General features: G+C 38.6%; 1 protein-coding gene across 3 annotated transcripts in view; it reads left to right on the forward strand.

The window, feature by feature from the left end:
• Positions 1-27139, forward strand: part of CPED1 (cadherin like and PC-esterase domain containing 1) — a 262826-nt gene that overhangs the window by 228434 nt on the left and 7253 nt on the right. For 2 of the 3 annotated variants that reach the window (XM_081038119.1, XM_081038118.1), the window contains 4 exons: positions 10174-10394; positions 10643-10744; positions 11144-11231; positions 17295-17441. In XM_081038119.1, coding sequence (XP_080894245.1) covers positions 10174-10394; positions 10643-10744; positions 11144-11231; positions 17295-17441 — 558 coding nt within the window. Of the gene's footprint in view, positions 1-10173; positions 10395-10642; positions 10745-11143; positions 11232-17294; positions 17442-21353; positions 21564-27139 lie in introns of those variants that run through there. The other variant, XM_081038120.1, reaches the window with a different exon arrangement.

Here is a 27139-nt window from a genome sequence, read left to right on the forward strand (position 1 = left end):
TCTGTTTTTCTGCCAATACCATGCTGTTTTGATTATTGTAGCCCTGTAGTACAAGCTAAAGTCAGGCAGTGTGATACCTCCAGCATTGTTCTTTTTTCTTAAGATTGCTTTGGCTATTCGGGGTCTTTTGTGGTTCCAAACAAATCTGATCATGTTTTGTTCTATTTCTTTTAAAAAATGCCATTGGGATTTTGATGGGGATTGCATTAAATCTGTATATTGCTTTGGGTAATATGGCCATTTTAACTATGTTGATTCTTCCAATCCATGAGCACGGAATGTCTTTCCATTTCTTTGTGTTTTCCTCAATTTCTTTCAAAAATGTCTTATAGTTTACAACATATAGGTCCTTCACATCCTTGGTTAAGTTTATTCCTAGGTATTTTATTCTTTTTGCTGCAATTGCAAAGGGAATTGTTGTTTGTTTTTTGTATTTTTTTCCTGAGATTTCATTGTTAGTATATAGGAATGCAATGGACTTTTCTATGTTGATTTTGTAGCCAGCAACTTTACTGTATTCGTTGATTGTTTCTAATAGCTTTTTGGTGGAGTCTTTAGGGTTTTCTATATATAGCACCATGTCATCTGCAAAGAGTGACAATTTAACTTTTTCATTCCCAATTTGGATGCCCTTTATTTCTTTCTCTTGCCTGATTGCTCTGGCAAGGACTTCCAACACTATGTTGAAAAGCAGAGGTGATAGGGGACAGCCCTGTCGTGTTCCTGAACGTAGAGCAAAGGGCTTCCGTTTTTCACCATTAATTATGAGATTAGCTGAGGGCTTGTCATATATGGCCTTTATTATGTTAAGGTATTTTTCTTCTATACCTATTTTATTAAGTGTTTTCATCATAAATGAATGTTGTATCTTGTCAAATGCTTTTTCTGCATCAATTGATGTAATCATATCATTTTTGTCCCTTATTTTGTTTATGTGATGTGTCACATTGATGGATTTGCAAATGTTGAACCATCCTTGTGCCCCGGGAATGAACCCCACCTGGTCCTGATGAATAATCTTTTTAATGCATTGTTGTATTTGATTTGCTAGAATTTTGTTTAGGATTTTTGCATCTGTATTCATCAGAGATATTGGTCTGTAGTTTTCTTTTTTTTGTGTTATCCTTACCAGGTTTTGGTATCAGGGTAATGTTGGCCTCATAAAATGAGTTAGGGAGTACTGTCTCTTCTTCAGTTTTTTGGAGGAGTTTGAGCAGGATTGGTATTAGATCCGCTTTGAAGGTTTGGTAGAATTCACTAATCCCGGACTAGTCATCTGGTCCCGGACTTTTGCTTTTGGGAAGGTTTTGGATGACTGATTCAATTTCGTTACTGGTGATCAGTCTGTTTAGATTTTCCAGTTCTTCATGGTTCAGCCTTGGAAGGCTATATGTTTCCAAGAACTTGTCCATTTCTTCTAGGTTGTTGAATTTGGTGGCATATAGCCCATCATAGTATTCTTGCATGAGCCTTTGTATTTCTATGGTGTCCGTGATAACTTCCCCTTTTTCATTTCTGATTTTGTTAATTAGTGTCTTCTCTCTTTTTATCTTAGTGAGTCTAGTCAAGGGTTTATCAATTTTGTTAATCTTTTCAAAGAACGAGCTCTTTGTCACATTAATTTTTTCTATTGTCTTTTTGTTCTCTATTTCATTTAGTTCTGCTCTGATTTTTCTTATTTCCTTTCTTCTGCTGATCTTGGGTTTCAGTTGTTCTTTTTTTTTTAAGTTCTTTAAGGTGTAACATGAGGTTATTTATTTGGGATTTTTCTTGTTTCTTGAGATAGGCCTGTAATAATATAAATTTCCCTCTTAAAACTGCTTTCGCTGCATCCCAAAAATTTTGGTAAGATGTATTTTCATTGTCATTTGTTTCTATGTATCTTTTGATCTCTCCTCTAATTTCTTCATTGACCCAGTCGTTCTTTAAAAGTATGTTGTTTAATCTCCATGTATTTGAGTTTTTTCCTGCTTTCTTTTTGCAGTTGATATCCAATTTCAAAGCCTTGTGATCAGAGAATATGCTTGGTATGATTTCAATCTTCTTAAATTTGCTGAGGCTGATTTTATGTCCCAATATATGGTCTATCCTTGAGAATGTTCTCCATGTACACTCGAAAAGAATGTATAGTCTGACGTTTTAGGATGAAGTGCTCTACAAATGTCATTATGTCCATTTCATCTAATGTGTCATTTAGGGCTTCTTTTTCATTATTTATTTTCTGTTTGGATGATCTATCCACAGCTGCCAATGATGTATTTAAGTCCCCTAGTATAATTGTGTTTTGGTCAATTTCTCCCTTTACTTCTGTTAGTAGTTGCTTGGTATATTTTGTTGCTCCTGATTGGGGGCATAAATATTGATGACTGTTATGTTTTCTTGTTGTATAGTCCCCTTTACCATTATGAAATGTCCATCTTTGTCTCTTGTTATCTTTTTCACCCTGAAGTCTGTTTCATCTGATATCATTATGGCTACACCTGATTTTCTCTGGGTACCATTTGCTAGGAGTGCCTTTCACTTTGAGTCTATGCTTGTCCTTGTAGCTGAGATGTGCCTCTTGGAGACAGCATATGGTTGGGTTTAGTTTTCTGATCCAATCTGCTACTCTGTGCCTTTTTATTGTTGAGTTCAGTCCTTTTACATTTAGAGTGATTATTGATATGTGAGGATTTTCTGTCATTCTATCTTAGTTTTCTGGTAAGGCTGTGTCTCCATTGTTACTTTGCCTTTTTGTTGTTGTCTCTTATTTCTGTGTGGTGGTATTCTATGATGTTTCCCTCTGTTTCTTCTTTTATTACAGTATATATTTCAGTTCTGGATTTTTTTTTGAGTGGTTACCCTTAAGTTTATGTAAAACAAAGTTTTATATTTGAGTATTCCATTTTGTTCAGTATGCTTACTTTCTCCAATCCCATATTCCGCTTCAGGCCTTTACTCTCCCCCTTTTTATGTTGCCACAAATTGTCCCTGTTGATGGTGGTTGAATAGGCTCCTTTAGTATTTCTTGTAGTGCTGGTCGTGTATTAGAAAATCCCCTCAGCTTCTCTATGTCTGGAAAGGTCTTTATTCCTCCTTCATATCTAAAGTATATCTTTGCTGGATATACTATTCTTGGCTCATAATTTCTATCTTTCAATAGTTTGAATATTTGGTTCCACTCACTCCCAGCTTGTAGATTTTCTGCTGAAAAATCTGATAATAATCTAATGGGCTTTCCTTTGTAGGTTACTGTCTTCTTTTCCCTGGCTGCCTTGAGAATTCTTTCTCTGTCGTTGATTTTATACAGCTTCAATACAATGTGCCTTGGAGAAGGCCTGTTGGGGTTGAGGTAATCATGTGTTCTATTTGCTTTTTAGACATGAGGATCCACTTCTTTCCACAAGTCTGGGAAGTTCTCATCGACTATTTGTTTGAATATACTCTCTGTTCCCTTCTCTCTTTCTTCTCCTTCTGGTATGCCCATTATTGTTATATTGCTCTTTCTGATAGAGTCAGGAAGTTCTTGTAGAGTTCTTTCATTTCTTTTAAGTCTCAAGTCTCTTTCTTTTCCATCTTTGTAATTTCCAGGTTTCTATCTTCGATGTCACTGATTCTTTCCTCCATCTAGTCATCACTACTGCCTAAGCTGGTTATTTCATTCTTAATTTCTTCTATTGAGTTCTTAATCTCCAGAAATTCCATTTGGTTCTTTTTTTAAAATTTTCAATCTTTTTCCTAAAATGCTCATGTTGTTCTTTGATTGTGTTTCTGAGTTCATTAAAGTGCCTTTCTGTGTTTTCTTGCATCTCATTGAGTTTTTTCAGAACTGCAATCTTGAATTCTCTGTCATTTAAGTCACATATTTCCATATCTTTAAGTTCCTTTTCTGGAGACTTTTCACTTTCTTTCTGAGCTGTCTTGTTGCCTTGGTTATTCATGGAAATTACTGATTTATTGTTTCTCTTCCTAGACATCTACAGGAGTGGCTTCTGCAACAGGTTAATAGGAAGAGGTCTTTCTTTTGTTTTCCAATACTTGTTGGTAGAGTGTTTTATTTTCTCTCCGACTGCAGCCTGTTTTTTCCTCTCTCACACAGTAGTGCTATGTTTTCTCTGCACTATTCCAGTTTCTCATACAATGGGGGGATTCCCTGGGAAACAGGCTTCTCCACTTTTAACAGTTCACCTGGGTCATAGGGCGTCACGTCCCTGTGGGGATGTGGAGATCTTTTGAAGTTCCAAAGCTCTTTCTGCACCAGATTCAGAGCCTGTATGTTTCAGCAGTTCTGTTTACTCCTGAAGGGATCCACCCAGATAGGTGGGGCCAGGGGCGGAGTGAGTTGTGAGAGGTGGCCCAGAGCAGTGGCAGCGACCACCACCACAGCCGGTCGGGCCTCCAGAGCTCCCTCCCCTTTGCCGGAACTAGTTGAGCTGCGAATCTGTGTCTGCAGTTCACAGTTCTCAGAACAGCAAATATTCTGTTCTTTTGATCTGACACTGCTACTGTTCCGCTTCTAGCACCTGGCAGGTGGGGGCGGGGCGAGCTCTGGGAGGGTAGGGAGGGGGCGGCTAGTCTCAGTGCCTAAGGCTTCCGTTCTCTGCTCAGCAGTGAGGGCTTAAACCACCGTTTTCAGCCTTCTTCCCTCAATCTTTTCTCTGACGTCTCTGCCGTGAGCGTTGGGTTCAGCCGTGTTATACGCTGCCCCCTCAGCCCTGTGGGCCATAAGCGGAGCCCTTGCAGTCCGAGTTCTTCCCTCTCCCGCAGCTGCGGTAGTTCCGGGATGCAGCGAGCTCGGAGCACTGAACTAGGTCTGCGTCCTGCCCCAGCGCACCTCCATCTCAGCACTTCTCCCTCCCCTCCTCCCCTGCTTGCGCAATTCTCCCACCTTTAGGTGAATTCAGTAGTGGGCCTCTTCGTCTTGCCTGTCTGCCCTGCAGGGAGTCCTTTGTGGAGTTATTATTGTTCGATTAGTTGTAAATTCCAGGGGAGCTTTACAGAGGATCACCTCACGCCGCCATTTTGATCCTCCTGGTCAACAATTTTTCAGAGCCTCTGCGCTTTCTTTCCATCTTTCCATTCAACTATCGTCAGTATATCAGCAATATTTAGTCTCACGGTCACACCTATCTGTAGCAGTCCTGGTATAACAAGGAACTGGGGTATCACATCCAGTGAGGAAAATGGACATTTCCTTTTTTTTTTTTTAAGAAAGCATATCTTCCCTTCAAGTCCTCAGGAATCTTCTTTTCAGGTCTCATTGGCCAACACTGGACCATTTGATTCTCCCTTGGCAAAACCTATGGGAAAACGTGTTTTTTATTTGTATCATCTATGGTGAAAAGCGAGTTCTGCCAGAAAGAAAAAAGGGATGTGAAATAATTCTTGGTAGAATAGTCCCTTCCAACTTTTCCATGTCATAGACCATATATAAAATATTACAATACTTACATGGCACATTGGGGTAAGCTAGATTGGTTTTGGGGACATCTTTATGAGGTTTGGTTAAAAAATATTTTCCTTACATTACATAATTATAAGGAGAAAATAAAATAGAAGGATGTTAAAAATTGAATTCGTAAAACCTTCCAAATAAAATCTTTCAAATACTTATTTAAAAAAAATAAACTGTCATGATATTACCACTTCAAATATCCACCATTAACTTTCCAGGATCTTTTCTATATATCCACGTACTTTACAAAAATGTAATCATTATTTATTCTGATTATAATCAGCTTTTTATAAAAACTACTGTGAAATCTTTCCCATCACAATATATCCATATTACAATATCACTGTTAAAAGATGAAAAGAATCTGTATATGATGATACCTTATTATAACCAACTAATAAACATTGATGCTACCTCAAATTTATTTTTCTTTTGAAATATATTTTAATAGACATCCTTAAGTATTTTGTACAGTGGAATTCCTTAAAAACTGCCAATTTTTTACATACAACAGCAAAGCTGTTCAAAGCCATTCATCCATTTGACACATGAAAACCAACTTTTACACCAGGCCCTTTTCTGGACAGTTGTTCAAAAAAAAAAAAATGGACAAAAACTCTCCCTCATGATGCTTACACAGTAGTATATGAGAGAATCCATTTCCCTGAACTCATAATATCATTGGGGTTTTAAAAATTTTAGCTACTTTGATAGGAGGGAAAAAACTAATTTTTTTCAAATGTTTTATTGCTAACATAGATTATTTTATAATTACTTACTGGTTATTTATATTTAATGATCACATTTTCTCTCTTTGATTGCATGTACTAACCTACACCTGTGTAAGCTAATGTAAGGCAATACTTTTCACAGGAGAGAAGAGTTATTTACAAATTGCATGGCTAGTTATGAATATTTGTTATGGTGATTTAGGCCTTTTAAAGTAGAAGTAGACCTATAAATTTTCTTTTAAAAAATTCACCAAATTGAATGACCTGAAAAATATAAAGATTGGATATGAATCATATGACTGAAAATAATCACCCTAATTCCTGATATTATTGTTTAATTGTGTGTGTTAACTGAAAAGCTGACATTGTGGAGTTAGACATTATTTAGTTAGGAATACCAATTAATCTCTCACAAAAACTGTGTCACCTATAGAGCAATCAGTCTTAAAATTACAACTGCATTTTCATTTTAGTTATAATTTATCATTTCTATCCTTCATGAATTGAACAGCACTGGGGTAAGATAATTCTCTAGAAAACAGTCTCCCCAGAGTTGTGTCTGCTGGACTTGAAAAATGCTACCTAGGTCTTTGCCATTTGAAGAATTTGTTTTGCAGATGATAGTGGTGACATTTTCTCCGCCCTTCCATGTAGCCCTTCTTAGTCACTAATCAGCAATGGAGACTCGATAGACTGTCCTGAGTGTTGGTTTGCTCAGGGTGGTGATCTCTCTTCCACATCTCCATCCGAGCTTCAGTTTCACCAACAACCGTACAAGTCTTGCTGTCCATCAGTTTCAGGGTTGGTAGGGCAAGAAAGAGGTTGCTGCCATTGAAAACATTTCCTGTCTTCTCTGACAGTTTCTAAATGAGCTAGTGGGTTTCAGGTGACTAGTAATGCACTGCAAGGCACTCTGGAAAAACCCAAAAGCACTGTTTGTCTTTTCCTGTTCCTTAATGCTAGCCCACACTCACTGTGGCTTACTGTGTGCCAGGAATAAGATATGCATTTAAACTTGTATTGTGCATGCTGATGGAAGGAGAACTGACTCTGGGTGATGAAAACACAATGTGATATATAGATAATGTATTATATAAATGTATACTTGAAGCCTATGTAATTTTACTAACCATTGTCACCCCAATAAATTTTACTTTAAAAGAAAATTTTTTAAAAAATAAATAAATAAACCCCACCAATCACAGAAATAGCAAAATAATAATAATAATAATAATAATAATAATAATAATAATAATAATAATAAATTGTATTGAAGTCCTCTATGGTGGTGCTGTTATTTTCCCATGGTAAATATAAGGATTGAACCCTTGGAGAGGTCACATAATTTGTCTAAGATGACCTAGTTGAAAAATAAAGTGCCTAGAATTTTGAAGCACAACTTTTGCCTCTGACACGCGTTGGTGAGCTGCATCTTTGTATAACCCACAGAAAACACTTGAAATCTAGAATTTTTTTCCCTCTCAATAACATAGAGCTACTTTGACTTTTTTAAACCTCTGTATCTCTCTCTGTAGCCCACAATACAGAAACCCTGTGATCTTACTGGTTGCCTGAAGATAGCCTAGAAGGGATTGCATCTTGATACTGAAATGAAAAGAATTTGTAAGAAAAATAGTTAGTGGCAATTTAGTTTAAAAGCTGGACCTCAAAGATCCTTTATGGATATTAAGAGTTGAACTGAGTTCCCACCCAGCCAAAATCATATGTGGAAGTCGTAAGTCCCAATACTTCAGAATGTGACTCTATTTGGAAATAGTGACTTTAAAAAGGTAATTAAAGTAAAATAAGGTCATATGTGAGGGCCCTAATTCAATATGACTTGTGTCCTTATGAGAAAAGACTAGGACACAGACACAATGCAAAGACCATGGGAAGACACAGGGCAAAGATGGCACCTACATATCAAGGAGAAAGGCTCTCCGAAGAAACCAGCAATACCAATGCGTTCATCTTGGACTTCTAGCCTCCAGAATCATGGGAAATACATTTCTGTTGTTTAAGTCACCTAATCTGTGGGATATTGTTATGGCAGCCTTAGCAAACACATACATTTGGAGCTGGATCATTAGTAGTACCTAAAATTAAGAGCTTTCGTGATTCTTCAAAATTCTCTGTTAAAAATCAGAAATAGTTATAGGTCAAATCCAGTAAGAAGAATTTCAAGTGATTTCACAAATTATTTTCTTATGCTGGAATGTTATTGCGCCAAGTGGAACTCTACTGAGAGGATGAGTGATTGGGGCCTTGATAACTTACGTTATTCACTTGTGCTTGGCGAAGTTTATGGTGACAGCATTTGATCTGAAGGCAATTGGAGTTGCTTTCTGGATTTCTCCAAACAGCTATTTGAATACACTCACTATGGAAAGAATGAACTTTTGCACATTCTCACTAAATTTTATGTGAATGCACAAATGCAGTAGTGCCTGAGAAATTATAGCAATGATTGCTCTTAACCAGAAGGAAGTATGTGCATGACTAATGGTAACAGAAATCTCAACAAAGAGAGGAAAACACCAAAGAACTAACCTTATCCAAAGACATTAAAAGGGATTGTTTCTAACAAAAGTCCCTTTGACTTTCAATTCAATAAATATTTTTAAAGTGCATTCATGGTACTATGGAGGAAATTTGAATTCAGAAATTAACCCTGACTCTGACCTCAAATACTTCTTGATGTGATATAAGAAAGAAAAGGCACAGACACAAATAGCCATTTCATGTAGTCTTCGATAAAATCTGTAATGGAAATAAAATATGTAATGAAATCAGAGGACAGAGAAGGTCATTCTGGCTGGGGCTTTGGACAAGACCCTGTGGGAGAGACATTTGTGTCAGGTATGGAGGTTGTGTAGCATTTACACAGGTGGGGCTGCAAAGGGAGGAGCTTTCTAGGCAGTCAGATTATCACAAGGAAAAACAGATGTTGTTGAGTGCAAATCATGTTCAGTGACAAAGTAGTAATCTGACCTGGGTACTGAGAGGAAGCATTGAGAAGATAGGTCCATTGGCCTTGCACAGGGAGTTAAAGGGACTGGATTTGAGTCTTGTGTTCCCCATTTACTAGACTTATGACTTCAATCCCCTGAGCCTCAAATTGCTCATCTGTGAAACAGAAATAATGATTCAAACCTCACAATTAGAAGATTGAAAGTAAGTAACCTGTGAGAAATTGCCTAGCAAAGCCTGGTATGTGACAAAAATTCAGCAAATGTTAGCTGAGCCTAAGGAGTTTAGACTTGATTTTGTAGAAAACGGGAGCCAATAAAGTTATTGAGCACGAAAGTAAGATTTCCAGAGCTAGACATTTGGAAATGTATCCCAGTAATACTGTGTGTATAATGAACTAGAAGGCAGCCATTGGGAGAGGAAGAAAGACCCATTGGGAGAGTATTAACAATCACATAGCTTTGAAGCAATGGGAGCCTGGAGCAGGGCTGTGCTGGTGGGAATGGGAAGGAGGTGATGGTGCTAGAAACTTCCAGAGCAAATGGCACTGGGATTTGCACCCTGGGACATAGACTGCTGTTGAGAAATTCAGATCCTAGTCCTGTGGCTCTTTTCTCAAGTAGTGGCATGACCTCTACTGAGCTACATAACCTCAGTGGATTCCAAGTTTTCTCATCTATAAGATAAAAAGAGACTGGAAAATCTTACAACACTAAAGTACTTCATGCCTATTTGAATCAATAGAACTGTTAAGTTGATTAGATGAGAAAATAAAGAGCATAAAGGAGCTAGAGAAATTGAAGATAACACGAAGCAACATTAGCTAGTGTGTCAGTAGATGATGTCATTTCTAAGAAGATGGAGAAGAGGAAAATAAATAGGTTTGGGGGAGAATACGATGAATGGCATTTCTAACAGTTTGAAGGGCTGTCCTTCAAACAATTACATTTGTGGCTTTCTGAATATTCAACAAATATATTATCTCCTATCCCATGTAAATAGATTTTGAAAGCAAATATTTTTGTCTTTAATTTATAGATTCTTTTCATTGGAGATTCAACCAACAGAGGGATAATGTACTACCTGATTGAAAGATTGAATGAAACCTTGCAGGAATGGCAGAAGGTGCATGGCACTAAAATCTATCACAATGTCAATGGTGGGAAAACTTTGATCAGTTACTCCTACTATCCCCAGTTCTGGATAAACCCTTCATTGAGACCAACATTTGAAAAAGCACTTGAACATCTCTTGCAAAGGTACAATGAAACTATTATGAACAGCACAATGTACTGATGTTTTACTGGCAGTCATAATTGCTCACTGTATATCAAATGTGCTGAAAGGCTTAAATCCCAAGTAATATGGCAGCAAACGCGTTGTCTATGACAAGGCGGTCCTGTGATCAGGATGCCAGATATGGTTCAGTGAAATGTGAGGCAATGCTGTTCAAATGTTTACCATCTGTTTCAAAGCAACATGTGTTGTTTTTCTTTCTGGCTTTCAGATCACGTCCCCTGGAGAATACAGGCCAGACGGTATTGGTCGTCGGTGGTGTTCAGTGGCTTAATTCCAATCACCTGCAAATTATTCACAAGGTTTTGAAGAGGTACATTTCTGCAACAATAATTGTTATTATATTCTAAATTTAAAAAATATTACTCTTAATGTAACTGAATTGTATCAAGATTTTATTTAAAGAGCAACTTGTTTAGCATTAAGTACTTCAAGTCTAGTTTTAAAATTTTCGAAATACTTTTGTATCCAATCACAAGATGGCTGTTCAGTATCCAAATTTACATTTACTACAGATCAAAACATGCCCACTAGCACATAAAACTCTATCCATACACAAAAAATTAATATACATCAAATCTATAAAATGAGAACTTAGTCCTATCTGGCAGTTATCACATTCTAAAAGAATTCCACTGTGTTTGTTTACATAACACAAATATCTGGAAATGTAACTGGAGTTCATCACTTTAGAATTTTGATTATTTCACAGGGAAAATTTACTCAATATCCTTGTGATCATCAAAACTTTGGGAATCGGATTTCATCTGCCAGTGGATGGAGTACATTTCTTAACGCAGGTAAGCCCATTTCCTCCAGGCTGTGTGACTTTCATGCTTCCTGTAACGATCTTTGCTGGTGTCTGAAAAAGGACCCAAAAGGCACCATAATATTCAGCAACCTCTATAAAAGTCTAAGGATAATGTACTCATGGATGATGATTTCAAATCGGTTATAATTATTCCTCGATATAATAACATAAACCATAAATATGTTGCAAATAATGCTTTGAGTTCATAAAAGAGGAAGCGGGATGCCAAACTGTGACGAAGTAAAGAACAGAAGTTAGATGAGAAAGATTATGCTCTAAGGATCTCCGTAGCCCACTTACATTTCATACACCTTTAAAGTAAAGGCCCATGCTGAAACCACAAATGAAATTGTCAGTATCAATGGGTATTTGGGGGTGAGAGTGGCTTTTTGAAGATGATTTCTGACTCATTGCATTAAAAATCATCTTTGAAGGAGTATCAAGGGTTTTTCCTCTGATTGGATATTTATAAATGGAAGGAGTTAGAGGCCTCTGACCAGACTTAGAGAAGATAGGAAATTAGTCTCAGCGCTGAATAGAGGTCTCAGCAAAGAACAGACGGACAAACACCTGTAAGGGAACACAGGTAAGGGAACCAGAGGCTCCTATGCAAGGGAGGAGAGTTCGTGGCAGTTGGGTCTGTATGCCATTGCCCAGGGGAGCTCAGGAAGCACTGGGAATTGGGGAGACAGGAAGCCATCCATAAATGAGTAAGCCGAGTGAGATTTATTTCTGTGTCAATGTTGAATGAGCCTCGCTTTCCCCAGCGTTCCACAGCCTCCTCTCCTTTCTTGAAACTTTGCCTGCCTGGGCGCCATATCTGTGATGCAAAAGCAGGAGAACTGGTAGAAAGTGCCCCAAGTAAAGCTTCCAAATTCAGTCTCTTGGAGTTAGGAGGGGTTAAGGAGTTAAGGTATTTAGCATGTGGGGTAGCTGAATGCTTTGGCACTTTTGGGAATGAGAGGAGCAGTCATTTGACAATTTTGGCTGTGGGTTATGAGTGGATTCTCCTTTAATGTTATTGGAATGCTACAGGTCAAGGTTGCAATTCCTTCTTGAGGACTCCAGTGACCCCACTCTGCATGTGTGACTGTGGCTCCTCAGGGACTGGAGTCCTTGTGGCCCGTCCGTATATTTTTTTTTAGGTAACTAACTCAGAATCAGTTCATCTCAGCAGGCAGCAAACATTTATTCAGCACTTACTGTGTACCAGATATTGTGCTAAACATTATGCCTGCCCCCCTGGGCTTGGCTGGTGCTTATCTGTCCTTTCAAACTGAGTGAAGAGAAAAGGGAAGAAGAGGGTGGGGAGAAACAATAGAATGAAAGAGAAAATGATCATCAAAACTGGAGGCAGGAACATATGCTCGCATGGCCAGCCATTCAAAACTTGGCCTCTGCTTTCCTCTGTAAACTTATCCTTACTACCACTGCATATGCACATATGTAAATACACACAAACTACTACCACCACCAAGCTCTGTCATGCTGAGTTTTAGCTTCTCAAGCACATCATGCTCTCAGTTACCTCCAGGTCTTTGAAATCGTCGATCTCACTTCTTGGAACCCAGTCTCCCACCACTTCCCCTCTAGGTACCTTCCAAGTACCTGCAAGTGTTAGTTTAAATGTTATTTCCTCTGGGAAGACATAATTGACACACTACACTTGATTGTCTATTCCTGTCATGAGCTCCTATGAGAGGGTCTTGTGCCCTCATTCATGTCACACAACACATGCAGTCATTGGTTATCTGTGTCCCTGCTAAAATAACTTCGGTGAGAGCTTAACTTCAGGGAGGGAGGGCTGCCTGGCTCATTCCAGTGCCCCTACTCATTCCAGTACCCCTACTGCAAAACACATGGTAGACACAAAATATACCTTACAAGGGAATGAGTGAGTGATATTTTGTATGATTTGGCCGCTCCCAAATCACCCTTTCAGGACTGAGACATTCATTCTCCATGGCTGCTGGGAATATGGCCTTATCAAGACTCCTACCTGAATCCAAGTAAAAATTGCCTTTTGCTGCAGAAACCCTACTTGCCAGTGCAGGGGTGCTGACACTCAGCCCCTTTCCGTAATTGGGGCCATCTCTGAAGGGTCTTCCCAACTCCAGAACCCCCAAATGGTATCCACAAAAGCCTCCCATACAGGCATTGTTTCTTAGAGCACGCTCCTGTTTGCCCCCTTCATGCACATTTCCATCTGAGTCTATTTCCTGGAGAAATGACCTTTCTCTAGAAACTGCTTACTACACAGTTCCAGGGGCTTTTCATAATTAGACATATCAAAGTTGAGAAAATACTTATAACTGGACAAGAAAAAGGCCTACAAACAACACTGAGCATCATTTTTCATGGGATAGCACAAACCAAATTTGCATCTGCCTCTTTTCCTCCAGATTTCTTCTTTATGAACCTTTTCAATTCACTATCGTTATTTGGGAGAAAACACTCTTCTTTGAATGTCACATATAAATAGAATATTACTTCTGCGTATTTCTACTGCTTCTTTTACCTTGCAGTGGGATTAACAGATGCCAGTAATTTGCTTTTTTAATCTGGAAAATTAAAATAATTTTTATTATTTTCTTTCTTTTTATTTTTATTAAATTTATTGGGGTGACATTGTTTAGTAAAATTATATAGGTTTCCAGTGTACATTTTCATCATACGTCATCTACGTATCACGTTGTGTGCTCACCATCCAGAGTCAGTTCTCCTTCCATTACCGTATATTTGACCTCCTTTACCCTCTTCTACTACCCACATTTCCCTCTTACCTTCTGGTAACCACTAAACTGTTGTCTATGTCTATGAATTTTTGTTTCTTTGTTTGTCTTGTTCATTTGTTACTTTCAGTTTTATATGTCACATATTAGTGAAGTCATATGGTTCTCAACTTTTTCTGTCTGACTTATTTTGCTTAACATGATAATCTCAAGATCCATCCATATTGTCACAGCAGTATTTCATCTTTTCTTATGGCTGAGTAATATTCCATTATAAATAAGTACCACATCTTCTTTATCCAATCATCTATCAAAGGACACTTTGGTTGTTTCCATGTCTTGGCATTCCTATATACTAACAATAAAATTTCAGAAAAAAGACAATTCCTTTTGCAATTTCAGCAAAAAGAATAAATACCTGGGAATAAACTTAGCAAAGGATGTGAAGCACCTATACACTGAAAACTATAGGACATTATTAAAAAAAATTGAAGACACAAAGAAATGGAAACATATTTCATGTTCATGGTTGGAAGAATGAACATAGTTAAATGGTCATATTACCCAAAGCAATCTATAGCTTCAATGCAATCCCCATCAAAATCCCAATGGCACTTATTTAAAAAAATAGAACAGAAAACTATCAGAATTATATGGAATCACAAAAGACCCAAAATAACCAAAGCAACCTAAGAAAAAAGAATAAGTCTGGAGTCACACTCTCTGACTTCAATTTATACTTTAAAAAATAGAACAGAAAACTATCAGAATTATATGGAATCACAAAAGACCCAAAATAACCAAAGCAACCTAAGAAAAAAGAATAAGTCTGGAGTCACACTCTCTGACTTCAATTTATACAATAATTGAAAATAATTTTTATGGTTTAGAAGAGGCAAAGAGAGTACAAGTCACTCCCTGCCAGTTTGGGTTCACCAAGAAGCAGACACCAAGACAGGATTAGCAGAATAAGGGAATTTATGAGGGAGAGTCCCAGGGAAGATTAAAGAGAAGGGTGCAAGAGTACGCAGGGAGACTTTCAGAATGCAGAATCCAATGCATATCACTCAGTCTTGCACCAAATATTTTTTGAGTGTCTGTTTGGCTGTAATGTGTCTGATACGAAGGCAGTGGAAGAAGGATGGATTATATAGGTTGTCTCAGATGGCAGATCAGTCTGAGAAAGTCTTGGCCAAACTGATGAGGAGTCCTGGAGCTGCAATAGTTAGTGGAGGAGTCCCTTCTCTGGACAAGGGACCTGAACTAGAGCTCCGCCTAGCATGGTCATTACCTCAGACATGGATGGGGAGGGAGGATGGGAGGAATGTGACCCAGAGAAGCAGCCGCTGGAGCCTTCACTCAATTCTGCCACTCCCTTAAGCACACTCTCCTCTCTCCTTCCCCACTCCACCCAACAGGCAAACCTCTCTCTGCTCAGGAACCCCTCTTGAAGCCTCACTGTCCAGTTAACCCCTTGCCCCAGCAGAGCTACTTCCTTTTCCCTATCATCCCAGAGTCTGGTATATTTACCCCAAAGAAAGGACTTGGTAAATGTTTACATATCTGTTTCTCTTATTAGAATGTCATGTCTAAGGAGAACTGACTCTGGATGGTGAACACACAATGGGATTATAGATGATGTAATACAGAATTGTACACCTGAAATCTATGTAACTTTACTAACAATTGTCACCCCAATAAAATTTAATTAAAAAGAAAAAGAAAAAAGAAAAGTATGGTAACTATATTCACTCATTAAATACTAATAAGTTTTCTAAAACACAACTTGACAACATCTAGTATGCATGTTCAATTTCAGAACAGTGGACTCAAGTACACATACTGTATACATCAAGGCTCAACTGCAAGATACCATAGCCATCAGTATCATCAGCAGCAGCAGCATCATTGTCTTGTTGTCTTTTCAATTCCTTTGATTGTTTATTGGCATATTTTGTGGTGACACTGTCTGGGTGGTAATAAGAATGATTTTGGCTTTTTCACGAAGATGGCTCCAAAAGCGTAGCAGGAAGCCGCTGCCCCTCCCAAAGCCAAAGCCAAAGCAAAGTTTTTGAAGGCAAAGAAAACAGTGCTGAAAGGCATCCACAAAAAGAAGATCCATGCGTCACCCACCTTCTGAAGGCCAAGACACTGCGGCTCTGAAGGCAGCCCACATATCCTCAGAAAATTCCCCCTAGGAGAAACAAGCTTGACCGCTGTGCCGTCATCCAATTTCCCCTAACTACCGAATCGGCCATGAAGAAGCTGGGAGATAGCAATACACTTGTGTTCATTGTGGACGGATGTCAAGGCCAACAAGCACCAGATCCAACAGGCTGGGAAGATGCTCTGTGACACTGACGTGGCCAAGGTCAGCACCCTGATCGGGCCTGATGGACAGAAGAAGACATATGTTCCACTGGCTCCTGACTATGATGCTTTGAATGTTGCCAACAAAATTGGGATCATCTAAACTGAGTCCAGCTGGCTAATTCCAGATATAAAATTTTTTCACTATAAAAAAAAAAGAATGATTTTGGACCCAATTAATCATGTATTAATCAGAACATTGTGAACTGCTGATGTTGCGGGAATTGATGCTTTTACAGATAGGGACTGTGAATCAGACATCTGTACTGTTAACCTTGCCCTCTGGGGGATTTTGGAGTCCCTGCTTTCGCTGAAACAGACATGGTTTATGGGATTGGTGTGCCTAGTGTGGGAGTACTTGGTCAGCTAGTAACTGAACCAAGTGGAACTGTAATTCTGCCTGTAGAATTAAATACCTTTTTTTTTTTTGTAAAGACTTTAAAAAAAGAAAAAAGAAAAAAAAGAATGTCATGTCTAAAGGGCAGGGACCATGATTTATTTATCCCCGTACTCCTGACCCTCGGCACAAAACAGATGCTGATTAATCATCAAATGACTAAACGAATGAACAAGAATCCCGATCAGTGGAGACAGCATTTGTGATTTTCAAATCTTGGCTTCTAAAATGAGAATTTCAGATATTTCAATGGCTTTTTGTGGGCAATAAACCTAACGATTTTTACACAGAAGGGAAAGTTCCAAATTGGGTGTCACTATAGATATATATGTATTACTGTTTTATATGTACATAAATGTTTATATTTATATTTTGGGGAAACAAATTAGAACACATTTTTATTTAAGAAGTGCACATGAAATTAATTCTTTATCTCAAAATAAGACCAATTTGTTTTTTAAAAAAATGAAATTTACATGATTTCTACCTGAGTTATTAAATCATAAAACAATCCTCTTAATAAAAATGTTCATTCTTCTGCTTTGCAATACAGAGTGAAGTTCAGAACTTATGGAAAGAAAACTTGATTATTCTGGATGCTGCAAAAAAATATGGCTATGAAGTGGTTGACACATTCGCTATAACAATGGGGCGATACAAAGAGTTTTTACAGGGGACCTGTGGATGTCACTTCCATGAGGTAATTATTCTGGCTCTGCTTTTTGTAGCGTTTGATTTTTTTTTGATTTTTTTTTTTAATTTCTCCTCATATCTTTGATTGAGTTGATTGTCAGTATTATTTTGCATTAAAAAACTGTCAGGAGGAGATTAAATGATATATTGATCATTAGTCAACCAAAGCATGTAGCAATCTTAACTCAAGGCTCTACATATTTGGTGTTTTAAAAAGTAAGTGGTTATGTAGACATCTGAAAACTGGGACCACGAGCCAATGCAAGCAGGAAGATGGAAACAAACCTGGAGAACACTTGCCTTGTCTGAGAGACTCTCAGCCTTCCTGTCAGAAATTGTGTCCAAAAAAAGTGGCAATTATCTTTATGGGAGGCAGCTTGGAAATCCAGACTATTTAATGCGCGAAACTAATGAATGAACTTCTTCCTTTGGTTTAGTCAGTGCATAACAGGAGGGCCTGTTTTGCAGTAATTTTTCCCCCTTGGTGGTGAAAATGATTTTATCTGTAGCCAGTAACTAAATAGGTTAAGCTGATAAGGTGATAGAAGAAAACAATTTTATCCTTTTCCCCTTGTCCTCTCAAACCCTTCTGTGGATTATTTCCTCCGTACCACTTGACTAAAACCTTGGTAAGTCTCATCATTTTGAAACCACTGTCAGGTAATAAAAGGTCTCCAATCACTTTCAGGCATAAGAAGACGATCGCTTCAGTACTAAAATTGCCCAGGCCTGTGCTGTAACCACATAAAGGCATTTCCTTTTCCCAGCTCAGACCTGCCTCAGTCTCAAAAGCCTGAAGTAGGAGTAAGGGAGCAAGAGACTTCTTTCCTATTTCTGCATTTGCTTTGCCACTCTTCTCTGTCCCCTTCTTCATTGGGTCAGGTAAAGGAAGAGATGTTAAGGGCAACAAAAGTCTGACGTGACGGGCATAGCATAACCATCCATGCGTTCTCTGGGTAGAACATGCCAATTCCTTCTTTTTGGGGTGCTTCTGTGGACTTCCTGACAACACCTCCCACTGGGGCCCTCTGAACATAGCTCCCTGGAAAGAGGCAATACCTCTCGCTGCTGCATTCCTTTCTTGGCCCTTTGGCTTCTAATTGTCCATCCCTCTGTTGGGGTTGCATTGCCCCTCCGGGCATCTTTTTGGAAAATATTCAAAATAGCACTGGGCTGGCTATACTCAGTTGCCCACACTTCTTCCACAAGAAACACTCACGCATCCATGCTCTGCTGTTGCTAGAAATACAGTTAGCTCCCCGTGCACCCCTTCCTTTTTTCTCTCTCTTTCTTGCTCTGGCTCTCACTCTCACTATCGCTCTGCCAGCCGAAAGGTGAATTTTAGCCGCAGTGTCTCGTACCAGTTCTAACACTGCCCAAGCCCCAAAGGACATGTGTTTACCTCTCAAAGTTGGTCTCTTGAGGCTCCCTCTCACTTGGCTTAAAGCAATGGTGAAGCAACTCCTCAAAAAGAAAGAACACCACAAAGCATTTGAAATTCTCTCTTCCTTCACCTTCATTTCTCAACTCTTTGAATGACACAAGGGTTTGCAAAACTGGATGCTGTCCACACTTTCGTCAGTTTTGTATATACTATCCAGATATTCCTTAGGAATTTGAAGTCGCTTGGCTACTGTGCTTTGATCTAGATCTCAGGACCTTCAGCTGAAACTGCGATGGAGAATGTCTCATTTGGTCATCCTGTCAGATATTGACTCACTCATTCTTTCTTGGGTGGTCGCCTGTGTAAAGCAGGATGCAGTCGTTAGGGGGTTGACTAGTGAGACGACAACTAAAGGTTTCTTCTGACTGTTTTTTCAGCCTTAATATGACTGTCAGAATCTATCTTGGTCCTCAGATTTTTTTTTATGACTACCCAAAAGTTATTGACACTGCATTGATTCTTCTGCATGTTCTGCTAATGGAGTGATGTTATATTTTTGTATGACAAATGGAACTGCATCTCAGAGAAGGGGGCGCCTGCACCCACCGTAGACATCATGGGATTTTCCATTTGATCTAGCAACTTGGAACTTGGCCGTGATCTTGCAGAACAGATTTCAAGCTGTAGGGTACTGTGTGTCTACTTATTGCTCCCACAAGAAAATAGAACACCCTTCCAGTGTCTATCCTATTTGAAAAAAAGTCAAGACTTAGAAACACAAGAGCAGGTAGCCTGCAAGAAGAAGAAAGAACAAACTTGCAGCTGAGCCAGCCCAGTATCATAGCTGGCCGCAAAAACAAGCAAAGGTTGCCAAACACACAGAAAATGGGGACTTTGAAAGGTGACATACCGATTGTTTTTTCGGTCTCTTTGAGATAATGTTTGTTTGTTTGTTTGTGTATTTATTTATTTATTTTTGCATAGTGTGTCTTTCGTTAGTATTTGGGGGAGGGTATCTGTTTTTCTTTTTCAGCTTTAGTGCTTTGAAAGTTTAAAAATGAGAAATCCTCCAATGTTTTCCAGCATGGCTCCAATTAAAAACCAGAAGATGTCCTTCCCACATGATTCCATTCCGTAGTATCAGCCAGTTGACAACTAATAGTCATGGACTTTGAGAACTGCAAAAAAGACTCTGAACTATCCGACATAGAATGTTGGCTTAGAATTATCACTATTGAAAACCATTCTTATTTTGCATAATAGTGATTGAAGCATGTCAGGTGAAATTACTTCACTCATTTGATTTTATAATTTTTGAGTGAAATTTTCATGCACAAATTGGTTTCTCTTAAACCTTACATGTATTTAATATGTGCTGTCTTGAAGGCATACTACAGAGGTATACCCCAGATTGTCTCAGATGATTCTAGAGCAGTGTTATCCATTTTGAATTGTTCACATATGAGCTGAAATTCTCCTCGGAGCATCTACCTTTCTAGTTACAACACAGAGCTGATAAGATCATCTTTCTCAGCTGACCTCCTTCATCACAAAGTTTCTAAACCCATTCATCATTTAGGCATCATTGTTGCTTAACTTTTGTACTATTTGTACCACCTGTACCTCAGGAAGTTTCTAGGGCTGACATTGATGTTTTATAATCTTTCTAAACCATCACCCAACATTTAAAAATCACTGTTAGCTTATTTTAAACAATCAAGAAAATCTAAAGCTCCTTGCAAATGATGGTTTGATCATAAATGTAGCAAGCCAGGAAAAAGTAGCTTATTGGCTCATGAAAAACACATTAAATGGTAGAAATTTATTAATGGTAATCATTTTTCCTGTGTGCTCATCTTATGAGCTGGCAAAGGAATTTATCATGCAGTAATATAATAGCAAGAATCAAAATCAGCTGTATTCTTAGAGGGCTAAGAATTTGGGTTTTGGAAGACTTGTATCTTCTGGTGTTCAATGAAACCATTCCCACAATAGATTCAGACACCTAAGAAGGATAGGTGTAATCATTATAGTAAAAACATGATGTGTCCTCTTTGATCTGTGGTGAGAATTTGATCGTAGATGTAACACACCTGCTCCAGTGAGCTCTTGTTGCCATAGGTGAGATTAAAGGGCTTGGGACATCTCTTTCATCTGTCAAGACACCCAGAGAGAACACTTTGCCACCACAAATCTATAAACAATTTCCCAACTGGTGTCCATCAGTTTTGACTTAAATGTTCCTGCTGATTAGAAAAGCAGGTGTTTCTCTTCATGGGTAGAGATGGAATTTGTTTTCCCAATGTTTATGCAGGACAACAAACAGGATCCAGGTAGCTCTTGCCCAACAGTGCTTTTGGATGATACCTTTAGTTACGTGGTAAACATCAACTGTGAACAAGCTAAAACCTGGAAAGGATGCAAAAATATTATCAGCTCAAACCTGCAGAAGGGGCAAATCCACAACTAGTTATTATGGGATTATTAATAAATCTAATCAGTTGTACAACCCTTACATGATATGCTTTCTGGCAGATGTGGTGAGAGCTTTTGACTCAGTCAAAAAAAGCCTCTGGCATCACCAGCCAGCTCTAATAACCAGCAGGATTCCTTTGATTCTGGCACCACGGAAAGAAGAAGAAATTTTCAGATCTGTGTCGGGGATGATTTTCCATTATTATTTCATCTTCATCATCTACTCATCATTTAATCTTAATTAAATAAACAGAAGCTTATCTGGTTTAGAAATGTTTTCCTTCTTTATTATGGGCCTAAAGTGTTTCTCTTTCTCCTTCAAACTTTAAAAGTTTCTCAGAAACTTTGAATTCATTTATCTAAATAGATAAATAGATAAATTCATCTATCTAGAAAACCGAAGTAATGACTTTTAGAGAAAAAAGAGTTACTGATCCAAGTAGAGTTAAGTTATATAGCAGATCCCAGAATTTAGCTATCAGCATGGTTATTTTTAATAAATTAGTAATAGCAATTTAATTCATGACATTTTTTGAGTGTCTGTGTAAGCACTGTATTAACTGTAAAAGGAGCTAGGAGAATTTTTGTAATATTCTCATAACCATCTCAAACTAAACATTACACACACACACACACACAAAAAAGAAGGAATATTCCCTTTAAATTTCTTCTCTAAATTTACTCTGTTGTGCTATCATTGACAAACTAGAATCATCCTTGATTCCTTCTTATCTTTCTTCAAAACCCTAACAATCTCAAACCAGCTAGTGACCAAGTCCTGTTTACCTTCTAAATATTTCCCCAACTCATTTCCCTAGATATTGTTCCAATTGCCTTGGCTTTGTTTTTTTTCTTTTATTTAATCATCTCACACTTGTGTTGTGAATCCAGTTCGTGAGCTAAATAGTAGCGATACAAAAATATAAGAAACACTCTCCATCTTCAAAACATTGTAGTTGGAGGGTCAGGCATAAAAACTCATATTGTGAAACAATGTATTAAGTGGCATGTTAAAGACATAGGATGTTATAATCACACCGAGAAGGGTACCCAACCCATTCTGAGGACTGAATGAACCTCCTTGACAACTGTCCACGTCAATTGCTAAAGAATGAGCAGACCCTAGACAAGGTAATAGGGTGACGGCAAAGAAGGCCACTCCCACCCCATGGAACAATATCAACAAAAGTAGCTTTGGAATGACCTGATGTCTCTGGGAATGGCAAATCTGTGTATTGCAGAGCACCAGTTATAAAAGGGGACGGTGAAAAGCAAGCTAGTAGGTCATAGTAGTAGGTCATCAGACTTTGTCCTATAGGAGATGGAGAGCCAATGAAGGGTTTCAAAGAGAAGGAAGATGGTCATGTCTTTGTTTCAAATAGGTAAGTCTGATAACAGTGAGGAGGGAAGGTTTGAAGAGGACTAAGTCTGGGCGAGAACTTAGGAGACTTTTGCCAGAATCGGGTGAGATGATAAAGGCTCACCTAACCCAGGACAGACAGCAAGCATAAGGGAGAAGCAGATAAATGCAGGCCCAATTAAAAAAAAAAATATCTGTAGATCTTATCTGTGGCATGAGAGAGGAGGAGGAATCAAAGATGATTCCCAACTTGGGTGATGGATTAGAGAGCTGAACTGGCAACTGAGACAGAGAATAACTGAGAAGATACCGGCTTAGGAAAGAAATGATGAATTCGGTTTTGAACATGTTATGTTTGATGCCTGTAGGACATGCAGGTGGAGAGCTCTCCCAGGCAGTAGGATGTAGAAACCTAAAGCTGGAGGGATAGGTTGGGGCCAGAGATAAAAAGTTAGAAGTCATCAGAAAATAGATAATAGTTGAAACCATAAAAAGAGATCATCTAGAGAAAGTGAGTAGAATAAGAAGAGTCAAGGAAGGATCTCTTGGAAATACCAATAGTTAAGCAAAGTTTGGAGACATAGGAGCATTTGAATTTAGAGAATAAAGTGTCAGAGAGAAACTTTAGTAGAGTGTGGTGTCGTGGAAATCCAAAAAGGGAAAATTTGTAAGGAGAGATGGAAATAAGATTAATGTTGTCAAATGTAATAGAAGGATCTACTAAGGCATTGAGAAGGTCCTTCTGACCATATTAAGAGTAGTTTTAGTAAAATATTACAGGCAGGAATTAGACTACAGTAAGCAGAGGTATCAGAAATGAGAAAGGGAGGTGGTAAACCCTTTCAACAAGTAAGAATAAAAAAGGGGAAAATATATTGGATTAAGAAGAGAAAATGGTCCAGAGACAGTTTATAGGAGGAACAACTTGGCCTTTTTATGGGCAGAGGAGGAATAATCAATACTAAGGAAACATTAGAAGTACAGGAGAGAATAAGACTGTTGGAGCAAGGCCCCTGGTTATGTGGGAGAAGTTCAGGTCAAGGATACTGGTAAATAATCAGTAAGGTGCTGGTAAACAAACAAGGTGGGCTGGAGGGTCCCTTCCTGCCGGTCATTTATTTGCTGTAGACTGTTGCAGTATTTCCATCCTGGAACCTTCACTTTCACTTACTTGAATTCATGCTTCATGCCCCCATGAGGATAATGTTTCTGTGCTTCAGATCCAGTGTTGCCATTTAAAATCTTTCAGTGGCTCTGTAACTAAAGAGGAGTCACAGAAGCTTTCACTGCTAACCATTCCTACGCCTCCCTTTTGAGAAAGTGACTCTAGGCAGTCCTTTAGGGAAAAAATAATTAGTGCTCATTCCATCATCTGCAAGTGAATCCCAGCCTTTCCTACTGGGCAATTCGATTAGAGATTATGATCTGATGAAAATGAGTTCGTTAGCCCTAAGGAAACCCAGCCTTTTCTGAGATAATTTGGTACAAAATCCTGTTCCACAAGGAACATCCTATATCGAATGGTGGTTACACCAGTTACGTCAGGATCTCTGTCTTAAGGAGGATAATTAAATGGAGAATCAACAAAGTGAGTGTCAGTCACTCCATGTTGAACTAGTATTATGACCCTACAAGGCAGCTATACACATCCCAGCCTCTGCAGTACCAGAGCCTACAATGTCCAAATGCCTGAGAAAGAGATGCTGACCCATCACTATTTCATGTTCTTTGCAATAAACCCTCATTTCTGGAGGTTTACTACCAAGCGTTAAGCGCCAAGCTAAGATGGACTTGGAACTGCGTTGATATACATTTTCTACTTTATGTTTTAATGTTCTTTCCTGGTGAAAACACGATCTGTGGTTTGGGAAATACTGTATACCTCTCCACTTTAAGGATTCTCAAATAATGTTAGTGCAATAAATGATCCCAAAAGCCCTACAGCAAAGAAACTATTTAGCTTAGTTTGAACCAGCTTTTTCCAAACGTTTTTGACCACAGAACCACTTTTCTTTTTTTTTAATCACAACGATTAACACCTCACTAAACACACTTTGGGAAAACTAGTATAAAGGGTAATAGTCTAAAATCATGCAGGGAGTAGAGATTAAATGTGACAGATTAACCACAAGCATTTATCTTCTCTTCCACTTGAAACTTCATGAAAAAAGCTTTAAAAAACATAAAACTATTCACTCTCTTCCCCCAAAAAGACAGAAAAAGAAATAACTCAAAACAGATAAGAAACTTGAATTCATTTTAAGAAGCTGACCTTAGCCTACAAGGGAACGTTACAATGCGAAGTGCCTGCAAGGAGAAGCGCCAATCGGAGCTGAGGTACAATTGACCACTGATCCTCTGAGCAGCTCAGAGCCAAGAGCTGACCAGGGCAGGGCTGAGGCACAGGTCAGAACAGTTGGTTAAAAGTCTGTCTGCAAAATTGGTGGGCCCCAAATCCTTCACCCCACCCTGTGTGGTCAAGACCCTACATCTATCCATATGATTTCTTTTGAAATGAACAGCAAGGAGTCAGGACTCAGAAACGTAGGTATGGTAAAGGACAAATGAATGTGGAGGCTGAAACCAGAAAGATGAAAGTGAAAGCTGGCGCCTGAAGGGTGGGTCCCCTCAATTTCTCCCCAAACCCCGCCAGACAGGCACATGCCACCTCAGACAGGAGGCTGGAGAGTTCTTCTGACAAGAAAATAAAATGGCCCAGTAGACCTCCTTTCAAAAGACCAGAGCAGTGCTGAGCATAGCCCTCCAGGAAAGCCAGCAGTTGGGAACGGTAGTCCACGCAAACTGTTTCTAAGTAACATTTTAGTGCCATGTTGTAAGCTAAGATCAAACTAGATTCCAAGAGCCAGGACACACATCTAAATAGAGCTAGGTGGGAACTTAGCTTTTTATCAATCAGACTAACTAAGGGCATTTAAACAGCATCAAGAATTCAGTGATAGGAATATTCATCCACTTAGGAAACTGAGTTTAAGAAAGGAGTTAGTCTCTGGGGGAATGCATAGGAGTGCAAAACAGAACCAACAGTTTAACATTACATTGGATAACTACTGGTTGGCAGCTCCTTATAATCAACTTCCCCACCTCAGAGCAGAATTTGTTCCCAGATCCGGGAACTGAGCTCTGCCTAGGGACAGGAGATAAAAGGCCTCAGCTTTCAGAGTCAGAAGGGTTGGAGATTTGGAGGTAGGGTGGGAGATGGAGACATTGCAAAACCTGGAAACACCAAGAACAACAACAAAAAAAACCCTTCATTCTTACAGAAAACTTTCGCCTTGCCCTCTAATCCTGAGCATCTTTGACCCTTTCAGAATTTGGACTCCCTTCAATCAAAGCATAGCTTACTTCATGTGGCCATAATTAAATATTTGGGGGGTAGATGAAAGAATTCCTTATTATCTTTAAAAACTGCATGACTTCTCAAAATGGAATGATGAATTTTAAGGACTGGCTTCTAGTTATTGCTCATCACTTTATTTTTATTCCATTTCTGTGAATTCTTAGGCTACTTTTGTAGCTGGTCATAAATCTGTGACTGGATTTTGTATTGAACGTGCTGTCTGCAGAATGACTACACCAAATAAAAAGTATTTCAAATAGTATATATTTATCTTAAAACACTACATTCGCACTTTTTTTTTCCTGGTTAATCTTATGTTTTCCAACCTTAAAAAGCCATTGTCCTCATTCCTCTTCAGATTCCATCCATGATTGTGAAGGACACTTGTAATCGGAACATCCCACCCTAACCCGGTCTAGAAAGATTTGGGAACATTTGCACACCGAAAATTGTTTTCTATTTTGTTCTGTGGATCTGGAACCACATCAGAAGTTCCTTGAGTGTTATTCAGGTCAAGTTCAGTTTTAGGAAAGGTATTTGTTTGTAATCTGCCTGACGCTTTTGCAGATGCCCAAGCTTCCCCTGTTTGCATCAGCTTTTTGAAAATTCAAAGTTATTTCAAGGTAGCAATTAATTGATATGGTAATATGCTCATTCTGATGAAAGTTTTTGTGAAATCAGTTCTCAATGTTGAGATTACAGGCATTTAACACAAAAAGTTGCACTGTTAGTTTTGTTGTGTAGTTTAAAACGCTTTTTCATTTGTTTGTAAAGTCTTACTCTAGCCATTGTCTAAAACCTGTCAAGTTAAATTGTGGTCATTTGTATGTCTTCTAAAAGTTTGTGTGCCCAAGCCCTGACATGTCGCTTTCTCTGTGGTGAAGTCATATGCACCAGAATTTAGAGAAGCGTTTAGAAGTGTAGTGTATGATATTTGTCTCTCATTGGTGTGAACACTGAACACAAACACCTAGAACCTTGTCTCTGGTTCAAGGCCTAAATCTTTCACTCATACTCTAATAGCTCATTTTTGATTATTATTATTATCATTATTATCATCATTATTATTATATTTATAATCCCCCACAGGTAAACTAATGTTTGTATTGCTTACAGCTCTCTTCCAAA

Source organism: Rhinolophus hipposideros (genome assembly GCF_964194185.1).
Source record: "Rhinolophus hipposideros genome assembly, chromosome: 25".
NCBI classification, from domain to species: Eukaryota; Metazoa; Chordata; class Mammalia; order Chiroptera; family Rhinolophidae; genus Rhinolophus; species Rhinolophus hipposideros.